Genomic DNA, 18985 nt, shown 5'->3' on the forward strand with positions numbered 1-18985 from the left:
TCACCAAGATTAACATGGCGAGTGCGAGGAACGCGAAGTAGAGCAGATGAAGATGAGCGTAGGCTGCGTGAGTTTTCTAGAGGAATTATTAGACGAGACAGGTAAGAAGGTGCGGAGCCATTTAAACAGCGATAGGTCAAGGTGGCAATACGAAAAGTGATTCTGTCGTTAACACAGAGCCAATTAAGGGAGCGCAGATGGGAACGAATGCTGTCTCTCTTCCTCACACGAAGAATGAGACGAGCGGAAGCGTTTATCACGCGCTGCAGCTTAGAGAGCAAAGTGCTAGGAAGACCAACGAAGAGAGAACAGGCATAGTCAACACGAGAGAGGACGAGAGACTGAACAAGGCACTTAGTAGTAAGAGGATCAAGAAAGCGCCGAACTTTGCCAATACGCCACAAGTGAAAGGGCTTTTATCTACGAGGTGGAAGGGGTGATTTATATGATTTGACATTAAACTACTTGAAGGAGGACCGACAAACATTGCGAATGTGGGAGAACATCGAAAGATGAGAATCAAAATAAACGCCAAGGTGTTTGACTTCAGCGGACGGTTGAAGAATGCTGGAGCCCATTTCCAACGGTAGAGGGGCAAGTTTGTGGTCTTGATGAGGGGAGATGGCGTAAAAGAAGAGACACTTAGAAAGGTTGAGGATGACGTGTTGATCAAAAAGCCATCGATCAGTGCGACAAGTCCAGTGACTAAGGTTTGCAATAGCAGCCTGTTGGTCAGAATGGTTGGTTTTAGAGTGTAGTTGGAAAGTGATTCGGCCATTTGTGTCATCAGAATATTGATCAATGATCACACCATCGGTTTCGGTTTGCTCAGGAAGGGCAGAGACTAGAAGAATAAAAAGGATTGCACCATTGACAGAGCCTTGAGGAACACCATAAGGAACTGGAACACTCGAGGAGAAGCAGTCACCAACACGAACACACTGGGTGCGACCAGAAAGGTAAGATGCAAACCAGAGTAAGGCATCAGCTGCAACGCCACAACGAGTTGAAAGAGAGTCGAGAAGAATGGTGTGATCGATGGTATCAAAGGCAGCTGTCAGATCAAGGAAGCAAACGGCGGTGGCCTGACCGGCGTCGACAGTGCAGAGAAGGTCATTGTAGAGTCCAAGAAGCGCAGTCTCAGTGGAGTAATTTGTGCGATAGGCAGACTGACGATCAGGAAGAAGGTTGAAAGCCCCGAGATGAGTAGAGAGTTGGCGGTGGACTACACGTTCAATCAGCTTCGAAAGAAAGGAGAGTCCAGCAATCGGCCGATGGTTGGCGAGATCCTCAGGGTCAAGTCCAGGCTTCTTGATGAGGGGTGTGATGACAGCATGCTTCAAGGTGGAAGGAAAGCAGCCAGTAGTGATGGATAAGTTGATGATGAGAGAGATCGGACCGGTGAGAAGGTGGACAAATTTTTTCACCAGTGGTGTGGAAGAGGATCGAGGCTGCAGGACGTCGTTTTGGAAGAGTTGATGAGTTTAGTAACATCGTCGCTCGAAACCGGGACAAAGCGGAGCAGCTGCATGTCGTGTCCATGAATGGAGACGAAGGAGCTGGTAGCTGGTCGTGGTGAGCGACGAGGAGAATCGGTGTCGGAGTGAAAGCGCGATGTGAGAGCAGAGACCTTGGAGCAGAAAAACTGGTTCAGGTCGTCTGCAACTTCTTGATCACTCGAGCGAGTGGGAAGTGATGGCTTGGTCGTTGATCCCATGAGGTCACCGACGAGACGATATAATGCGCGCATGTCACCTCGACACTGACGGACTTCAGTGGAGAAAAAAAGAGTTCGAGCAGCCTTGAGCATCTCCGAGTAGGTGAGCAGATGAGTCTGGAAAATTTCAAAATCAATCGCCAGCTGACGAGAACGCCAACAGCGCTCAAAATGACGAAGCTTCGTCTTAGTGTCAAGAATCTCAGACGTCATCCAGCGGTTGACAGGCCGAAGAGTTACAGTTCGGGTCCGGACAGGAGCATGAAGATCAAGCACTGCACGTAAACCATTATTGTATTGCTCAACAAGTCCGTCGAGGTTGTCGGAAGGCGCAGAGAGAAGAGGCAGGTTGGCGATCGCAGTAGCAAATTTATCCCAATCGATAGATTTCAGCGAGCGAGTCAGGAGCTTCTTGGTGAGCCACCGAGGAGGATGAAGGTCGAGGACACACAACACTGGATGGTGATCACTGATAACGCGGGGACCAACACACACTTTGGAGACAAGATGATTGCGCTGACGAGAGAGGACGAGATCAAGAGTGTGGCGCTTGTGCGTGGCACTGCGCTCATGGGTGGGGCCAACAACGTGCTGTTGCAGACCACATGAGTCAATGAGAGACATGAACGAACGACCATACTGGTCATGTTCATCGTCAACGTGAAGATTGAAATCGCCAACAATCAGCACGTCATCGCGGGTTTACTAAGAGTATCTCTAGAACAAGGGAGAAATCACGGAGGAAATCACTTTCCGAGCACCTCGGTGGACGGTAGACAACTAACAGGCGTAGGGTTCGATTGCCAAACTTGAGACGAACGTCCATGTGCTCGAACGAATCGTAAGCCTGCGAGTCGGCAACAAGAGTGGCAGCAATAGTTGACTTGAAGACGACAGCGACACCACCACCGCGCCGGGAGCTAGGTCGAGGTACCTGGATGAACGAAAATCCACCAGGAACCATCGTTGAAAGAATCTGGTCCCCATTGTCATGAGTGAGCCAGGTTTCCGTCAGTGCAACGACATCAGGAGAATGATCACTGAAAACGGTGGTGAAAGACTCGAGTTTGTTGACTACAGAGCCAGTATTGATGAGACAGAAACGAGTGCCAACTCGACGCCTACGTTTCACTGAACGAGATGTACGAAGTCGAGTCAGGAGACAACGAAGCCGAAGAAGTCGATAGCTGTGAAGAGATAGAGATAACTTAGGGCATTGCCGCGGGCGACAAGCAAGTATCTCAGACCGACTGTAAACAATGGGCATGGCAGCTACAGGGAGAAGGACTATCACTCATAGAAAAACTCACACAGCACATAAAAATTTGAAACTTGGTTCAGCGAATGCACGACAACAAGTTTAGTCAAGTCCACACAAACACAAAGACGAAAGATGAAGAAAAACTTTAAAAACTGTGACTAAAAGCAGAGACTGTGAAGAGGTGCAGCCAGAAGTGGCGCCACCAGATGGCGTATGACGTGGCGTGCTCTGGCGTGCTCTGGCGTGCTCTGGCGTGCACTAGCGTGCTCTGGCGGGCATTGGCGTGCATTGGCGTGCTCTGGCGTGCATTGGCGTGCTCTGGCGTGCACTGGCATGCACTGGCGTGAACTGGTGTGCTCTGGCGTGCTCTGGCGTGCTCTGGCGTGCACTGGCGTGCATTGGCGTGCTCTGGCGTGCTCTGGCGTGGTCTGGCGTGCTCTGGCGTGCTCTGGCGTGCACTGGCGTGAATTTGCGTGCTTTGGCGTGCATTGGCGTTTACTGGCGTACACTGGGCGTGCACTGGCGTGCACTGACGTTCTTTGGCGTGCATTGGCGTGCTCTGGCGTGCCCTGGCGTGCACTGGTGTGCACTGGCGTGCTCTGGCGTGCTCTGGCGTGCACTGGCATGCACTGGCGTGCTCTTGCGTGCACTGGCATGCATTTGCGTGCTCTGGCGTGCTCTGGCGTGCACTGGCGTGCTCTGGCGTGCACTGGCGTGCACTGGCGTGCTCTGTCATGCACTGGCGTGCACTGGCGTGCTCTGGCGTGCTCTGCTATGCAGAACTCAAGTGCTTGACAATAGAACTCCACTACCCGACAAAAAAACTCAAATAACTTGAAAAATATTAAAAAATTCAAGTGCTGTGATTTGCGTTTTTCTAAAACTTTTTGTTCATGAATTGCTCTATAAATTTATTGATTCAATAGACTTGAAATGGTGTATTGGACATTGATTTACACATCCTGTAATTAAAAAATGGTTTTAACAAGAGAAATAAATATTATAGCAACTTTAAGTGCTGAGCTGTTCTCTGCTGGGCTCTACCGTGCTCTGGCGTGAACTGGAATGCACTGGCGTGTACTGGCGTGTACTGGCGTGCTCTGGCGTGCTCTGGCGTGCTCTGGCGTGCTCTGGCGTGCACTAGCGTGCTATGGCGGGCATTGGCGTGCAATGACGTGCTCTGGCGTGCACTGCCGTGCAATGACGTGCTCTGGCGTGCCCTGGCGTGCACTGGTGTGCACTGGCATGCTTTACCGTGCATTGGCGTGCACTTGCGTGCTCTGGCGTGCTCTGGCGTGCTCTGGCTTGCTCTGGCGTGCACTGGCGTGCTCTGGCGTGCACTAGCGTGCTCTGGCGTGCACTGGCGTGCTCTGGTGTGCTCTGGCGTGCTCTGGCGTGCACTGGCGTGCATTGGCGTGCTCTGGCGTGCATTGGCGTGCATTGGCGTTCACTCGCGTGCACTGGCGTGCTCCGGTGGGCATTGGCGTACACTGGCGTGCTATGGAGTGCATTGGCGTGCACTGGCGTTCTCTGACGTGCACTGGCGTGCATTGGCGTTCTCTGGCGTGCATTGGCGTGCATTGGCGTGCTCTGGCGTGCTCTGGCGTGCACTGGCGTGCATTGGCGTGCTCTGGCGTGCATTGGAGTGCACTGGCATGCTCTGTCGTGCTCTGGCGTGCACTGGCGTGCATTGGCGTGCACTGGCGTGCATTGGCGTGCACTGGCGTGCATTGGCGTGCACTGGCGTGCTCTGGCGTGTACTGGCGTGCTCTAGCGTCCTCTGGCGTGCTCTAGCGTGAACTGGCGTGCTCTGGCGTGCTCTGGCGTTCTTTAGTGTGCACTGACGTGCACTGGCGTGCTCTAACGTGCTCTGGCGTGCTCTGGCGTGCTCTGGTGTTCATTGGCGTGAACTGGTGTGCACTGGCGTGCTCTGGCGTGCTCTGGCGTTTTCTGGCGTGCATTGGCGTGCTCTGGCATGACTTGAAATGGTGTATTGGACATTGATTTACACATCCTGTAATTAAAAAATGGTTTTAACAAGAGAAATAAATATTATAGCAACTTTAAGTGCTGAGCTGTTCTCTGCTGGGCTCTACCGTGCTCTGGCGTGCTCTGGCGTGCACTGACGTGCACTGGCGTGCACTGGCGTGCTCTGGCGTGCTCTGGCGTGCTCTGGCGTGCTCTGGCGTGCACTGGCGTGCTCTGGCGTGCTCTGGTGTGCATTAAAGTGCACTGGCGTGCTCTGGCGTGCTCTGGCGTGCACTGGCGTGCTCTGGCGTGCTCTAGCGTGCTCTGGCGTGCTCTGGCGTTCACTTGCGTGCTCTGGCGTGCATTTGCGTGCTCTGGCGTGCACTGGCGTGCTCTGGCGTGCACTGGCGTGCATTGGCGTGCTCTGGCGTGCATTGGCGTGCACTGGCATGCTCTGGCGTGCATTGGCGGGCTCTGGCGTGCTCTGGCGTGCTCTGGCGTAAACTGGCGTGCACTGGGTTGCTCTGGCGTGCACTGGCGTGCTCTGGCGTGCACTGGCGTGCATTGGCGTGCTCTGGCGTGCATTGGCGTGCATTGGCGTTCTCTGGCGTGCACTGGCGTGCATTGACGTGCTCTGGCGTGCATTGGCGTGCACTTGCGTGCTCTGGCGTGCACTGACGTGCATTGGCGTGCTCTGGCGTGCTCTGGCGTGCACTGGCGTGCTGTTGCGTGCTCTAGCTTGCTCTGGCGTGCTCTGGCGTGTTCTGCCGTGCGCTGGCGTGCTCTTGCGTGCACTGACGTGCACTGGCGTGCACTGACGTGCAGTGGCGTGCTCTGGCATGCTCTGGCGTGCACTGTTGTGCTCTGGCGTGCATTGGCGTGCACTTGCGTTCTCTGGCGTGCTCTGGCGTGCTCTGGCTTGCTCTGGCGTGCACTGGCGTGCTCTGGCATGCACTGGCGTGCTCTGACGTGCTCTGGCGTAATCTGGCGTGCACTGGCGTGCATTTGCGTGCTTTGACGTGCATTGACATGCATTGGCGTGTACTGGCGTACTCTGGCGTGCACTGGCGTGCACTGGCGTGCTCTTGCGTGCACTGGCGTGCACTGGCATGCACTGGCATGCTCTGGCGTGCTCTGGCGTGCACCGCCATGCACTGGCGTGCTCTGGCGTGCACCGGCATGAACTGGCGTGCTCTGGCGTGCACTAAAAATCACTGGCGTGCTCTGGCGTGCTCTGCTATGCAGAACTCAAGTGCTTGACAATAAAACTCTACTACCCGACAAAAGAACTCAAATAACTTTAAAAATTTTAAAAAATTCAAATGCTGTGAAGTGCGTTTTTCTAAAACTTTTTGTTCATGAATTGCCCTATAAATTTATTGATTCAATAGACTTGAAATTGTGTATTGGACATTGATTTACACATCCTGTAATTAAAAAATGGTTTTAACAACAGAAATAAATATTATAGCAACTTTAAGTGCTGAGCTGTTCTCTGCTGGGCTCTTCCGTGCTCTGGCGTGAACTGGCATGCACTGGCGTGTACTGGCGTGCTCTGGCGTGTTCTTTCGTGCTCTGGCGTGCACTGGCGTGCTCTGGCGTGCTCTGGCGTGCTCTGGCGTGCTCTGGCGTGCACCAGCGTGCTCTGGCGGGCATTGGCGTGCATTGGCGTGCTCTGGCGTGCATTGGCGTGCACTGGCATGCATTGGCGTGCTCTGGCGTGCATTGGCGTGCACTGGCGTGCTCTAGAGTGCATTGGCGTGCACTGGCGTGTATTGGCGTGCATTGGCGTTTTCTGGCGTGCATTGGCGTGCACTGGCGTGCTCTAACGTGCTTTGGCGTTCTCTGGCGTGCACTGGCATGCATTTGCGTGCCTTTTGCGTGCATTCGCGTACTCTGGCGTTCTCTGGCGTGCACTGGCCTGCACTGACGTGCTCTGGCGTGCATTGGCGTGCTCTGGCGTGCATTGGCGTGCATTGGCGTGCATTGGCGTGCACTGGCGTGCACTGGCGTGCTCTGGCTTGCTCTGGCGTGCACTGGCATGCACTGGCGTGCTCTGGCGTGCACTGGCATGCACTTGCGTGCTCTGGCGTGCTCTGGCGTGCACTGGCGTGCACTGGCGTGCTCTGGCGTGCTCTGGCGTGCATTAGCGTGAACTGGCGTGCTCTGGCGTGCACTGGCGTGCTCTGGCGTGCACTGACGTGCACTGGCGTGCTCTGGCGTGCACTGGCGTACATTGGCATGCTCTGGCGTGCACTAGCGTGCTCTGGAGTGCATTGGCGTGCTCTGGCGTGCTCTGGTGAGCACTGACCTGCACTGGCTTGCTCTGGCCTGCTCTGGCGTGCACTGGTGTGCATTGGCATGCTCTGGCGTTCTCTGGCGTGCTGTGGAGTGCTCTGGCGTGCACTGGCGTGCTCTGGCGTGCTCTGCTATGCAGAACTCAAGTGCTGGACAATAGAACTCCACTACCCGACAAAAGAATTCAAATAACTTGAAAAATTTTAAAAAATTCAAGTGCTGTGATGTGCGTTTTTCTAAAACTTTTTGTTCATGAATTGCTCTAAAAAATTTATTGATTTAATAGACTTGAAATGGTGTATTGGACATTGATTTACACATCCTGTAATTAAAAAATGGTTTTAACAAGAGAAATAAATATTATGGCAACTTTAAGTGCTGAGCTGTTCTCTGCTGGGCTCTACCGTGCTCTGGCGTGAACTGGCATGCACTGGCCTGTACTGGCGTGCTCTGGCGTGCTCTGGCGTGCTCTGGCGTGAACTGGCGTGCTCTGGCGTGCATTGGCGTGCACTTTCGTGCTCTGGCCTGCACTGGCGTGCACTGGCGTGCATTGGCGTGCACTGGCGTGCACTGGCGTATATTGGCGTGCACTGGCGTGCACTGGCGTGCACTGGCGTGCTCTATTGGCGTGCTCTGGCGTGCACTGGCATGCACGGGCGTGCTCTTGCGTACACTGGCATGCACTGGCGTGCTCTGGCTTGCTCTGGCGTGCATTGGCGTGCTCTGGCGTGCATTGGCGTGCACTAGCGTGCTCTGGCGTGCATTGGCGTGCACTGGCGTGCTCTGGCGTGCTCTGGCGTGCTCTGGCGTTCTCTGGCGTGCTCTTGCGTGAACTGGTGTGCTCTGGCGTGCTCTGGCGTGCACTGGCATGCACTGGCGTGCTCTGGCGTGCACTGGCATGCTCTGGCGTGCTCTGGCGTGCACTGGCATGCACTGGCGTGCTCTGGCGTGCACTGGCATGCATTGGCGTGCTCTGGCTTGCTCTGGCTTGCTCTGGCGTGCTCTGGCGTGCTCTGGCGTGCACTGGCGTGCTCTATTGGCGTGCTCTGGCGTGCACTGGCATGCACGGGCGGGCTCTTGCGTACACTGGCATGCGCTGGCGTGCTCTGGCTTGCTCTGGCGTGCATTGGCGTGCTCTGGCATGCTCTGGCGTGCACTGGCGTGCTCTAGCGTGCATTGGCGTGCACTTGCGTGCTCTGGCGTGCTCTGGCGTGCTCTGGCGTGCTCTGGCGTGCACTGGAATGCACTGGCGTGCACTGGCGTGCTCTGACGTGCTCTGGCGTGCTCTGGCGTGCATTAGTGCGCACTGGCGTGCTCTGGCGTCAACTGGCGTGCATTGGCGTGCTCTGGCGTGCTCTGTCGTGCTCTGGCTTGCACTGGCGTGCACTGTCGTGCTCTTGCGTGCTCTGCTATGCAGAACTCAAGTGCTTGACAATAGAACTCCACCACCCGGAAAAAGAACTCAAATAACTTGCAAAATTTTAAAAAATTCAAGTGCTGTGATGTGCGTTTTTCTAAAACTTTTTGTTCATGAATTGCTCTATAAATTTATTGATTCAATAGACTTGAAATGGTGTATTTGACATTGATTTACACATCCTGTAATTAAAAAATGGTTTTAACAAGAGAAATAAATATTATAGCAACTTCAAGTGCTGAGCTGTTCTCTGCTGTGCTCTACCTTGCTGTGTTGTGCACTGGCGTGCACTGGCGTGCTCTGGCGTGCACTGGCGTGCATTTGCGTGCACTGGCGCACTCTGGCGTGCACTTGCATGCACTGGCGTGTTCTGGCGTGCTCTGGCGTACACTGGCATGCACTGGCGTGCTCTGGCTTGCTCTGGCTTGCTCTGGCTTGCTCTGGCGTGCACTGGCGTGCTCTGGCGTGCACTGGCGTGCACTGGCGTGCTCTATTGGCGTGCACTGGCGTGCACTGGCATGCACTGGCGTGCTCTGGCGTACACTGGCATCCACTGGCGTGCTCTGGCTTGCTCTGGCGTGCATTGGCGTGCTCTGGCGTGCACTGGCGTGCATTTGCGTGCATTGGCGTGCTCTGGCGTGCACTTGCATGCACTGGCGTTATCTGGCGTGCTCTGGCGTGATTGAATCAATAAATTTATAGAGCAATTCATGAACAAAAAGTTTTAGAAAAACGCACATCACAGCACTTGAATTTTTTAAAATTTTTCAAGTTATTTGAGTTCTTTTGTCGGGTAGTGGAGTTCTATTGTCAAGCACTTGAGTTCTGCATAGCAGAGCACGCCAGAGCACGCCAGTGCACGAAGGTGCACGACAGAGCACGCAAGTGCACGCCAGAGCACGCCAGTGCATGCCAGAGCACGCCAGAGCACGCAAGTGCATGCCAGTGCACACCAGAGCACGCCAGTGCATGCCAGTGCACGCCAGTGCATGCCAGTGCACGCCAGAGCAAGCCAGAGCACGCCAGTGCACACCAGGGCACGCCAGGGCACGCCAGAGCACGCCAATGCACGCCAAAGAACGTCAGTACACGCCAGTGCACGCCAGTGTACGCCAGTGCACGCCAATGCACGCCAAAGCACGCAAATGCACGCCAGTGCACGCCAGACCACGCCAGACCACGTCAGAGCACGCCAGAGCACGCCAGAGCACGCCAAAGCACGCCAGTGCACGCCAGAGAACGCCAGAGCACGCCAGAGCACACCAGTCAACGCCAGAGCACGCCAGTGCAAGCCAGTGCACGCCAGAGAACGCCAAAGCACGGTAGAGCACAGCAGAGAACAGCTCAAAACTTGAAGTTGCTATAATATTTATTTCTCTCGTTAAAACCATTTTTTAATTACAGGATGTGTAAATCAATGTCCAATACACCATTTCAAGTCTATTGAATCAATAAATTTATAGGGCAATTCATGAACAAAAAGTTTTAGAAAAACGCACATCACGGCACTTGAATTTTTTAAAATTTTTCAAGTTATTTGAGTTCTTTTGTCGGGTAGTGAAGTTCTATTGTCAAGCACTTGAGTGTTGCATAGCAGAGCACGCTAGAGCACGCCAGAGCACGCCAGAGCACGACAGTGCACGCCAGAGCACGCCAGTGCATGCCAGTGCACGCCAGAGCACGCCAGAGCACGCCAGTGCACACCAGTGCACGCCAACGCACGCCGGAGCACGCCAATGCACGCCAGAGCACGTCAGTGCAGGCCAGTGCACGCCAGAGTACGCCAGAGTACGCGAATGCACGCCAAAGCAAGCAAATGCACGCCAGACCACGCCAGAGAACGCCAAAGCACGTTAGAGCACGCCAGTGCACGCCAATGCACTCCAGAGCACGCCAATGAACGCCAATGCCCACCAGAGCACGCTAGTGCACGCCAGAGCACGCCAGAGCACGCCAGTTTACGCCAGAGCACGAAAGAGCACGCCAGAGCACGCCAGTACACGCCAGTGCATGCCAGTTCACGCCAGAGCACAGATGAGCCCAGCAGAGAACAGCTCAGCTCTTAAAGTTGCTATAATATTTATTTCTCTTGTTAAAACCATTTTTTAATTACAGTATGTGTAAATCAATGTCCAATACACCATTTCAAGTCTATTGAATCAATAAATTTATAGAGCAATTCACGAACAAAAAGTTTTAGAAAAACGCACATCACAGCACTTGAATTTTTTTTAAATTTTTCAAGTTATTTGACTTCTTTTGTCGGGTAGTGGAGTTCTATTGTCAAGCACTTGAGTGAGCACGCCAGAGCACGCAAGTGCATGCCAGTGCACGCCAGAGCACTGCAGTGCATGCCAGTGCACGCCAGAGCACGCCAGTGCACGCCAGTACACACCAGGACACGCCAGAGTACGCCAATGCACGCCAAAGCACGTCAGTCGCCAGTGCACGTCAATGCACGCCAAAGCACGCCAATGCACGCCAGTGCACGCCAGACCACGCCAGACCACGCCAGACCACGCCAGTGCACGCCAGAGCACGCCAAAGCACTCCAGTGCACGCCAGAGCACACCAGAGCCACCAGTGCACACCAGTGCACGCCAGTGCATGCCAGTGCACGCCAGAGCCCGCCAGTGCATGCCAGTGCACGCCAGAGCACGCCAGAGCACGGTAGAGCACAGCAGAGCACAGCTCACCACTTGACGTTGCTATAATATTTATTTCTCTTGTTAAAACCATTTTTTAGTTACAGGATGTGTAAATCAATGTCCAATACAACATTTCAAGTCTATTGAATCAATAAATTTATAGGGCAATTCATGAACAAAAAGTTTTAGAAAAACGCACATCACAGCACTTGAATTTTTTAAAATTTTTCTAGTTATTTGAGTTCTTTTGTCGGGTAGTGGAGTTCTATTGTCAAGCACTTGAGTTCTGCATAGCAGAGCACGCCAGAGCACGCCAGTGCACGCCAGTGCACGCCAATGCACGCCAGAACACGCCAATGCACGCCAATGCACGCCAGTGCATGCCAATAAACTCAGAGCACGCCAGTGCACGCCAGTGCACGCCACAGCACACCAATGCACGCCACTGCACGCCAGAGCACGCCAGTGCACGCCAATGCACGCCAGAGCACGCCAATACACGCCAATGCCCGCCAGAGCACGCTAGTGCACACCAGAGCACGCCAGAGCACGCCTGAGCACGCCAGTGCACGCCAGAGCACGCCAGAGCACCCCAGAGCACGCCAGTACACGCCAGTGCATGCCAGTTCACGCCAGAGCACGGTAGAGCCCAGCAGAGAACAGCTCTGCACTTAAAGTTGCTATAATATTTATTTCTCTTGTTAAAACCATTTTTTAATTACAGGATGTGTAAATCAATGTCCAATACACCATTTCAAGTCTATTGAATCAATAAATTTATAGAGCAATTCATGAACAAAAAGTTTTAGAAAAACGCACATCACAGTACTTGAATTTTTTAAAATTTTTCAAGTTATTTGAGTTCTTTTGTCGGGTAGTGGAGTTCTATTGTCAAGCACTTGAGTTCTGCATAACAGAGCACGCCAGAGCACGCCAGTGCACGCCAGTGCACGACAGAGCACGCAAGTGCACGCAAGTGCACGCCAGAGCACGCCAGAGGACGCAAGTGCATGCCAGTGCACGCCAGAGCACGCCAGTGCATGCCAGTGCACGCCAGAGCACGCCAGAGCACGCCAGAGCACACCAGGGCACGCCAGGGCACGCCAGAGCACGCCAATGCACGCCAAAGCACGTCAGTGCACGCCAGTGCACGCCAGTGCACGCCAATGCACGCCAAAGCACAAAAATGCACGCCAGTGCACGCCAGACCACGCCAGACCACGCCAGACCACGCCAGAGCAGCCAGAGCACGCCAAAGCACGCAAGTGCACGCCAAAGCACGCCAGAGCACGCCAGAGCACACCAATGCACGCCAGTGCATGCCAGTGCACGCCAAAGCACGCCAGTGCATGCCAGTGCACGCCAGAGAACGCCAGAGCACGGTAGAGCACAGCAGAGAACAGCTCACCACTTGAAGTTGCTATAATATTTATTTCTCTTGTTAAAACCATTTTTTAATTACAGGATGTGTAAATCAATGTCCAATACACCATTTCAAGTCTATTGAATCAATAAATTTATAGAGCAATTCACGAACAAAAAGTTTTAGAAAAACGCACATCACAGCACTTGAATTTTTTTTTAATTTTTCAAGTTATTTGACTTCTTTTGTCGGGTAGTGGAGTTCTATTGTCAAGCACTTGAGTTCTGCATAGCAGAGCATGCCAGAGCACGCCAGTGCACGCCAGTGCACGACAGAGCAAGCAAGTGCACGCCAGAGCACGCCAGAGCACGCCAGTGCACGCCAGAGCACGCCAGAGCACGCAAGTGCATGCCAGTGCACGCCAGAGCACGCCAGTGCATGCCAGTGCACGCCAGACCACGCCAGACCACGCCAGACCACGCCAGTGCACGCCAGAGCACGCCAAAGCACTCCAGTGCACGCCAGAGCACACCAGAGCTCGCCTGTGCACGCCAGAGCAGGCCATTGCATGCCAGTGCACGCCTGTGCACGCCAATGCACGCCAGAGCACGCCAATGCACGTCAGTGCACGTCAGTGCACGCCAGTGCACGTCAGTGCACGCCAGAGCTCGCAGGAGCACGCCAGAACACGCCAGAGCACGCTACAGCAGGCCAGAGCACGCCAGTGAACGCCAGAGCACACCAATGCACGCCAATGCACGCCAGAGCACGCCAATGCACGCCAGTGCACGCCAGAGCACGCCAGAGCACGCCAGAGCACGCCAGAGCACGCCAATGCACGCCAATGCACGCCAGAGCACGCCAATACACGCCAGTGCACGCCAGAGCACGCCAGAGCACGCCAGAGCACGCCAATGCACGCCAGTGCACGTCAGTGCACGCCAGAGCACGCCAAAGCACGCCCATGCACACCAGAGCACGCCAGTGCACGCCAATGCACGCTAGAGCACGCCAATGAACGCCAGAGCACGCCAGTGCACGCCAATGAGCCATATGCACGCCACGCCAAAAAATTTTAAAAAATTCAAGTGCTGTGATGTGCATTTTTCTAAAACTTTTTGTTCATGAATTGCGCTATAAATTTATTGATTCAATAGACTTGAAATCCTGTATTGGACATTGATTTACACATCCTGTAATTAAAAAATTGTTTTAACAAGAGAAATAAATATTGTAGCAACTTCAAGTGCTGAGCTGTTCTCTGATGTGCTCTACCGTGCTCTGGCGTGCACTGGCGTGCTCTGGCGTGCTCTAGCGTTCTCTGGCGTGCTCTGGCGTGCTCTGGCGTGAACTGGCGTGCTCTGGCGTGCACTGGCGTGCTCTGGCGTGCACTGGCGTGCTCTGGCGTGCTCTGGCGTGCTATTGCGTGCACTGGCGTGCTCTGGCGTGCATGGCGTGCATTGGCTTTGGCGTGCATTGGCGTGCATTGGCGTGCTCTGGCGTGCTCTGGTGTGCTCTGGCGTGCACTGACGTGCACTGGCGTGCTCTGGCGTGCTCTGGCGTGCATTGGCGTGCTCTGGCGTTCTCTGGCGTGCTCTAGCGTGCTCTGGCGTGCACTGGCGTGCACTGGCGTGCATTGGCGTGCTCTGGCGTGCATTGGCGTAAACTGGCGTGCACTGGCGTGCTCTGGTGTGCATTGGCGTGCTCTGGCGTGCAATGGCGTGCTCTGTCGTGCACTGGCGTGCACTGGCGTGCTCTGGGGTTTACTGGCGTTCATTGGCGTGATCTGGCGTGCATTGGCGAGCACTGGCGTGCACTGGCATGCATTAGCGTGCTCTGGCGTGCACTGGCGTGCACTAGCGTGCATTGGCGTGCTCTGGCGTGCATTTGCGTGCACTGGCGTGCTCTGGCGTTCACTGGCGTGCATTGGCGTGCTCTGGTGTGCTTTTGGCGTGCACTGGCGTTCTCTGGCGTGCATTGGCTTGCAATGGCGTGCTCTGGCGTGCACTGGCGTGCATTGGCGTGCACTGGCGAGCATTCGCGTGCACTGGCGTGCACTGGCGTGCATTGGCGTGCTCTGGCGTGCACTGGCGTGCTCTGGCGTGCTCTAGCGTTCTCTGGCGTGCTCTGGCGTGCTCTGGCGTGAACTGGCGTGCTCTGGCGTGCACTGGCGTGCTCTGGCGTGCACTGGCGTGCTCTGGCGTGCTCTGGCGTGCTATTGCGTGCACTGGCGTGCTCTGGCGTGCATGGCGTGCATTGGCTTTGGCGTGCATTGGCGTGCATTGGCGTGCTCTGGCGTGCTCTGGTGTGCTCTGGCGTGCACTGACGTGCACTGGCGTGCTCTGGCGTGCTCTGGCGTGCATTGGCGTGCTCTGGCGTTCTCTGGCGTGCTCTAGCGTGCTCTGGCGTGCACTGGCGTGCACTGGCGTGCATTGGCGTGCTCTGGCGTGCATTGGCGTAAACTGGCGTGCACTGGCGTGCTCTGGTGTGCATTGGCGTGCTCTGGCGTGCAATGGCGTGCTCTGTCGTGCACTGGCGTGCACTGGCGTGCTCTGGGGTTTACTGGCGTTCATTGGCGTGATCTGGCGTGCATTGGCGAGCACTGGCGTGCACTGGCATGCATTAGCGTGCTCTGGCGTGCACTGGCGTGCACTAGCGTGCATTGGCGTGCTCTGGCGTGCATTTGCGTGCACTGGCGTGCTCTGGCGTTCACTGGCGTGCATTGGCGTGCTCTGGTGTGCTTTTGGCGTGCACTGGCGTTCTCTGGCGTGCATTGGCTTGCAATGGCGTGCTCTGGCGTGCACTGGCGTGCATTGGCGTGCACTGGCGAGCATTCGCGTGCACTGGCGTGCACTGGCGTGCATTGGCGTGCTCTGGCGTGCACTGGCGTGCTCTGGCGTGCTCTAGCGTTCTCTGGCGTGCTCTGGCGTGCTCTGGCGTGAACTGGCGTGCTCTGGCGTGCACTGGCGTGCTCTGGCGTGCACTGGCGTGCTCTGGCGTGCTCTGGCGTGCTATTGCGTGCACTGGCGTGCTCTGGCGTGCATGGCGTGCATTGGCTTTGGCGTGCATTGGCGTGCATTGGCGTGCTCTGGCGTGCTCTGGTGTGCTCTGGCGTGCACTGACGTGCACTGGCGTGCTCTGGCGTGCTCTGGCGTGCATTGGCGTGCTCTGGCGTTCTCTGGCGTGCTCTAGCGTGCTCTGGCGTGCACTGGCGTGCACTGGCGTGCATTGGCGTGCTCTGGCGTGCATTGGCGTAAACTGGCGTGCACTGGCGTGCTCTGGTGTGCATTGGCGTGCTCTGGCGTGCAATGGCGTGCTCTGTCGTGCACTGGCGTGCACTGGCGTGCTCTGGGGTTTACTGGCGTTCATTGGCGTGATCTGGCGTGCATTGGCGAGCACTGGCGTGCACTGGCATGCATTAGCGTGCTCTGGCGTGCACTGGCGTGCACTAGCGTGCATTGGCGTGCTCTGGCGTGCATTTGCGTGCACTGGCGTGCTCTGGCGTTCACTGGCGTGCATTGGCGTGCTCTGGTGTGCTTTTGGCGTGCACTGGCGTTCTCTGGCGTGCATTGGCTTGCAATGGCGTGCTCTGGCGTGCACTGGCGTGCATTGGCGTGCACTGGCGAGCATTCGCGTGCACTGGCGTGCACTGGCGTGCATTGGCGTGCTCTGGCGTGCATTGGCGTGCACTGGAGTGCTCTGGCGTGCACTGGCGTGCATTGGCGTACTCTGGCGTGCATTGGCGTGCACTGGCGTTCTCTGGCGTGCATTGGCTTGCAATGGCGTGCTCTGGCGTGCACTGACGTTCACTGGCGTGCTCTGGCATGCTCTGGCGTGCTCTGGCATGCTCTGGCGTGCACTGGCGTGCATTGGCGTGCTCTGGCGTGCTCTGGCGTGCACTGGCGTGCATTGGCGTGCTCTGGCGTGCATTGGCGTAAACTGGCGTGCACTGGCGTGCTCTGGCGTGCTCTGGCATGCTCTGGCGTGCACTGGCGTGCATTGGCGTGCTCTGGCGTGCTCTGGCGTGCACTGGCGTGCATTGGCGTGCATTGGCGTGCATTGGCGTGCACTGGCGTGCATTGGCGTGCTCTGGCGTGCATTGGCGTGCACTGGAGTGCTCTGGCGTGCACTGGCGTGCATTGGCGTGCACTGGCGTGCACTGGCGAGCATTCGCGTGCACTGGCATGCACTGTCGTGCTCTGGCGAGCATTGGCGTGCACTGGCGTGCTCTGGCTTGCATTGGCGTGCACTGGCGTGCATTGGCGTGCTCTGGCGTGCTCTGGCGTGCATTTGCGTGCAGTGGCGTGCTCTGGCGTGCTCTAGCGTGCTCTAGCGTGCTCTGGCGTGCTCTTGCGTGCACTGGTTTGCACTGGCATGCACTGGCGTGCTCTGGCGTGCTCTGGCGTGCTCTGGCGTGCACTGGCGTTCTCTGGCGTGCTCTGTCGTGCTCTGTCGTGCACTGGCGTGCACTGGCATGCTCTGGCGTGCATTGGCGTGCTCTGGTGTGCTCTGGTGTGCGCTGGCGTGCACTGACATTCACTGGCGTGCTCTGGCGTGCTCTGGCGTGCACTGGAGTGCATTGGCGTGCTCTGGCGTACTCAGGCGTGCTCTGGCGTGCTCTGGCGTGCACTAGCGTGCATTGGCGTGCTCTGGCGTGCATTGGCGTAAACTGGCGTCCACTGGCGTGCTCTGGCGTGCATTGGCGTGCATTGGCGTGCTCTGGCGTGCATTGGTGTTTACCGGCGTGCACTGGCGTGCTCTGTCGTGCACTGGCATGCACTGGCGTGCTCTGGGATGCACTGGCGTGCATTGGCGTGCTCTGGCGTGCATTGGCATGCATTGGCGTGCTCTGGCGTGCATTGGCGTAAACTGGCGTTCACTGGCGTGCTCTGGCGTGCATTGGCGTGCATTGGCGTGCTCTGGCGTGCATTGGCGTGCATTGGCGTGCTCTGTCGTGCACTGGCATGCACTGGCGTGCTCTGGGGTACACTGGCGTGCTCTGGCGTGCTCTGGCGTACATTGGCGTGCTCTGGCGTGCATTGGCGTAAACTGGCGTGCACTGGCGTGCTCTGGGGTGCACTGGCGTGCATTGGCGTGCTCTGGCGTGCATTGGCGTGCATTGGCGTGCTCTGTCGTACACTGGCGTGCTCTGGCGTGCTCTGGCGTGCACAAGCGTTCTCTGGCGTGCACTAGCGTGCATTGGCGTGCTCCGGCGTGCATTGGCGTAAACTGGCGTGCACTGGCGTGCTCTGGCGTGCATTGGCGTGCATTGGCGTGCTCTGGCGTGCATTGGTGTTTACTGGCGTGCACTGGCGTGCTCTGTCGTGCACTGGCATGCACTGTCGTGCTCTGGGATGCACTGGCGTGCATTGGCGTGATCTGGCGTGCATTGGCATGCATTGGCGTGCTCTGGCGTGCATTGGCGTAAACTGGCGTGCACTGGCGTGCTCTGGCTTGCATTGGCGTGCATTGGCGTGCTCTGGCGTGCATTGGCGTGCATTGGTGTGCTCTGTCGTGCACTGGCATGCACTGGCGTGCTCTGGGGTGCACTGGCGTGCTCTGGCGTACATTGGCGTGCTCTGGCGTGCATTGGCGTAAACTGGCGTGCACTGGCGTGCTCTGGGGTGCACTGGCGTGCATTGGCGTGCTCTGGCGTGCTCTGGCGTGCACTGGCGTGCATTTGCGTGCTCTGGCGTGCATTGGCGTAAACTGGCGTGCACTGGCGTGCTCTGGCGTGCATTGGCGTTCTCTGGTGTGCTCTGGTGTGCTCTGGCGTGCACTGACGTTCACTGACGTGCACTGGCGTGCTCTGGCGTGCATTGGCGTGCATTGGCGTGCTCTGGCGTGCATTGGTGTTTACTGGCGTGCACTGGCGTGCTCTGTCGTGCACTGGCATGCACTGTCGTGCTCTGGGATGCACGGGCGTGCATTGGCGTGCTCTGGCGTGCATTGGCATGCATTGGCGTGCTCTGGCGTGCATTGGCGTGCATTGGTGTGCTCTGTCGTGCACTGGCATGCACTGGCGTGCTCTGGGGTGCACTGGCGTGCTCTGGCGTGCTCTGGCGTACATTAACGTGCTCTGGCGTGCATTGGCGTAAACTGGCGTGCACTGGCGTGCTCTGGGGTGCACTGGCGTGCATTGGCGTGCTCTGGCGTGCTCTGGCGTGCACTGGCGTGCATTTGCGTGCTCTGGCGTGCATTGGCGTAAACTGGCGTGCACTGGCGTGCTCTGGCGTGCATTGGCGTGCACTGGCGTGCTCTGGCGTGCATTAACGTGCACAAGCGTGCTATGACGTGCTCTAACGTGCTCTGG

At 56.5% G+C, this 18985-nt stretch overlaps 1 protein-coding gene across 1 annotated transcript; it reads right to left on the reverse strand.

The window, feature by feature from the left end:
* Positions 1 to 461: 461 nt before the first annotated feature.
* Positions 462 to 2681, reverse strand: LOC124341758. Its single transcript, XM_046794692.1, has 3 exons — positions 2424 to 2681; positions 1508 to 2356; positions 462 to 1451 (listed from the first exon to the last, which is right to left on the reverse strand). Exons 1-3 carry the CDS (start codon positions 2679 to 2681, stop codon positions 462 to 464), a joined length of 2097 nt encoding a protein of 698 aa, XP_046650648.1.
* Between the last annotated feature and the right edge of the window lie 16304 nt (positions 2682 to 18985).

The sequence above is a fragment of the Daphnia pulicaria genome, chromosome 6, assembly GCF_021234035.1.
Source record: "Daphnia pulicaria isolate SC F1-1A chromosome 6, SC_F0-13Bv2, whole genome shotgun sequence".
NCBI lineage: Eukaryota > Metazoa > Arthropoda > Branchiopoda > Diplostraca > Daphniidae > Daphnia > Daphnia pulicaria.

What these genes read in the sequence shown, in the direction of transcription:
- LOC124341758 (XM_046794692.1), bottom strand. Translation starts at nt 2,681, where the DNA reads ATGGTTCCTGGTGGATTTTCGTTCATCCAGGTACCTCGACCTAGCTCC. An exon ending in TTGTTCTAGAGATACTCTTA is followed by an intron (nt 2,357 to 2,423) that starts GTAAACCCGCGA and finishes GAACATGACCAG; the next exon opens with TATGGTCGTTCGTTCATGTC. An exon ending in AGCTGCTCCGCTTTGTCCCG is followed by an intron (nt 1,452 to 1,507) that starts GTTTCGAGCGAC and finishes GACGTCCTGCAG; the next exon opens with CCTCGATCCTCTTCCACACC.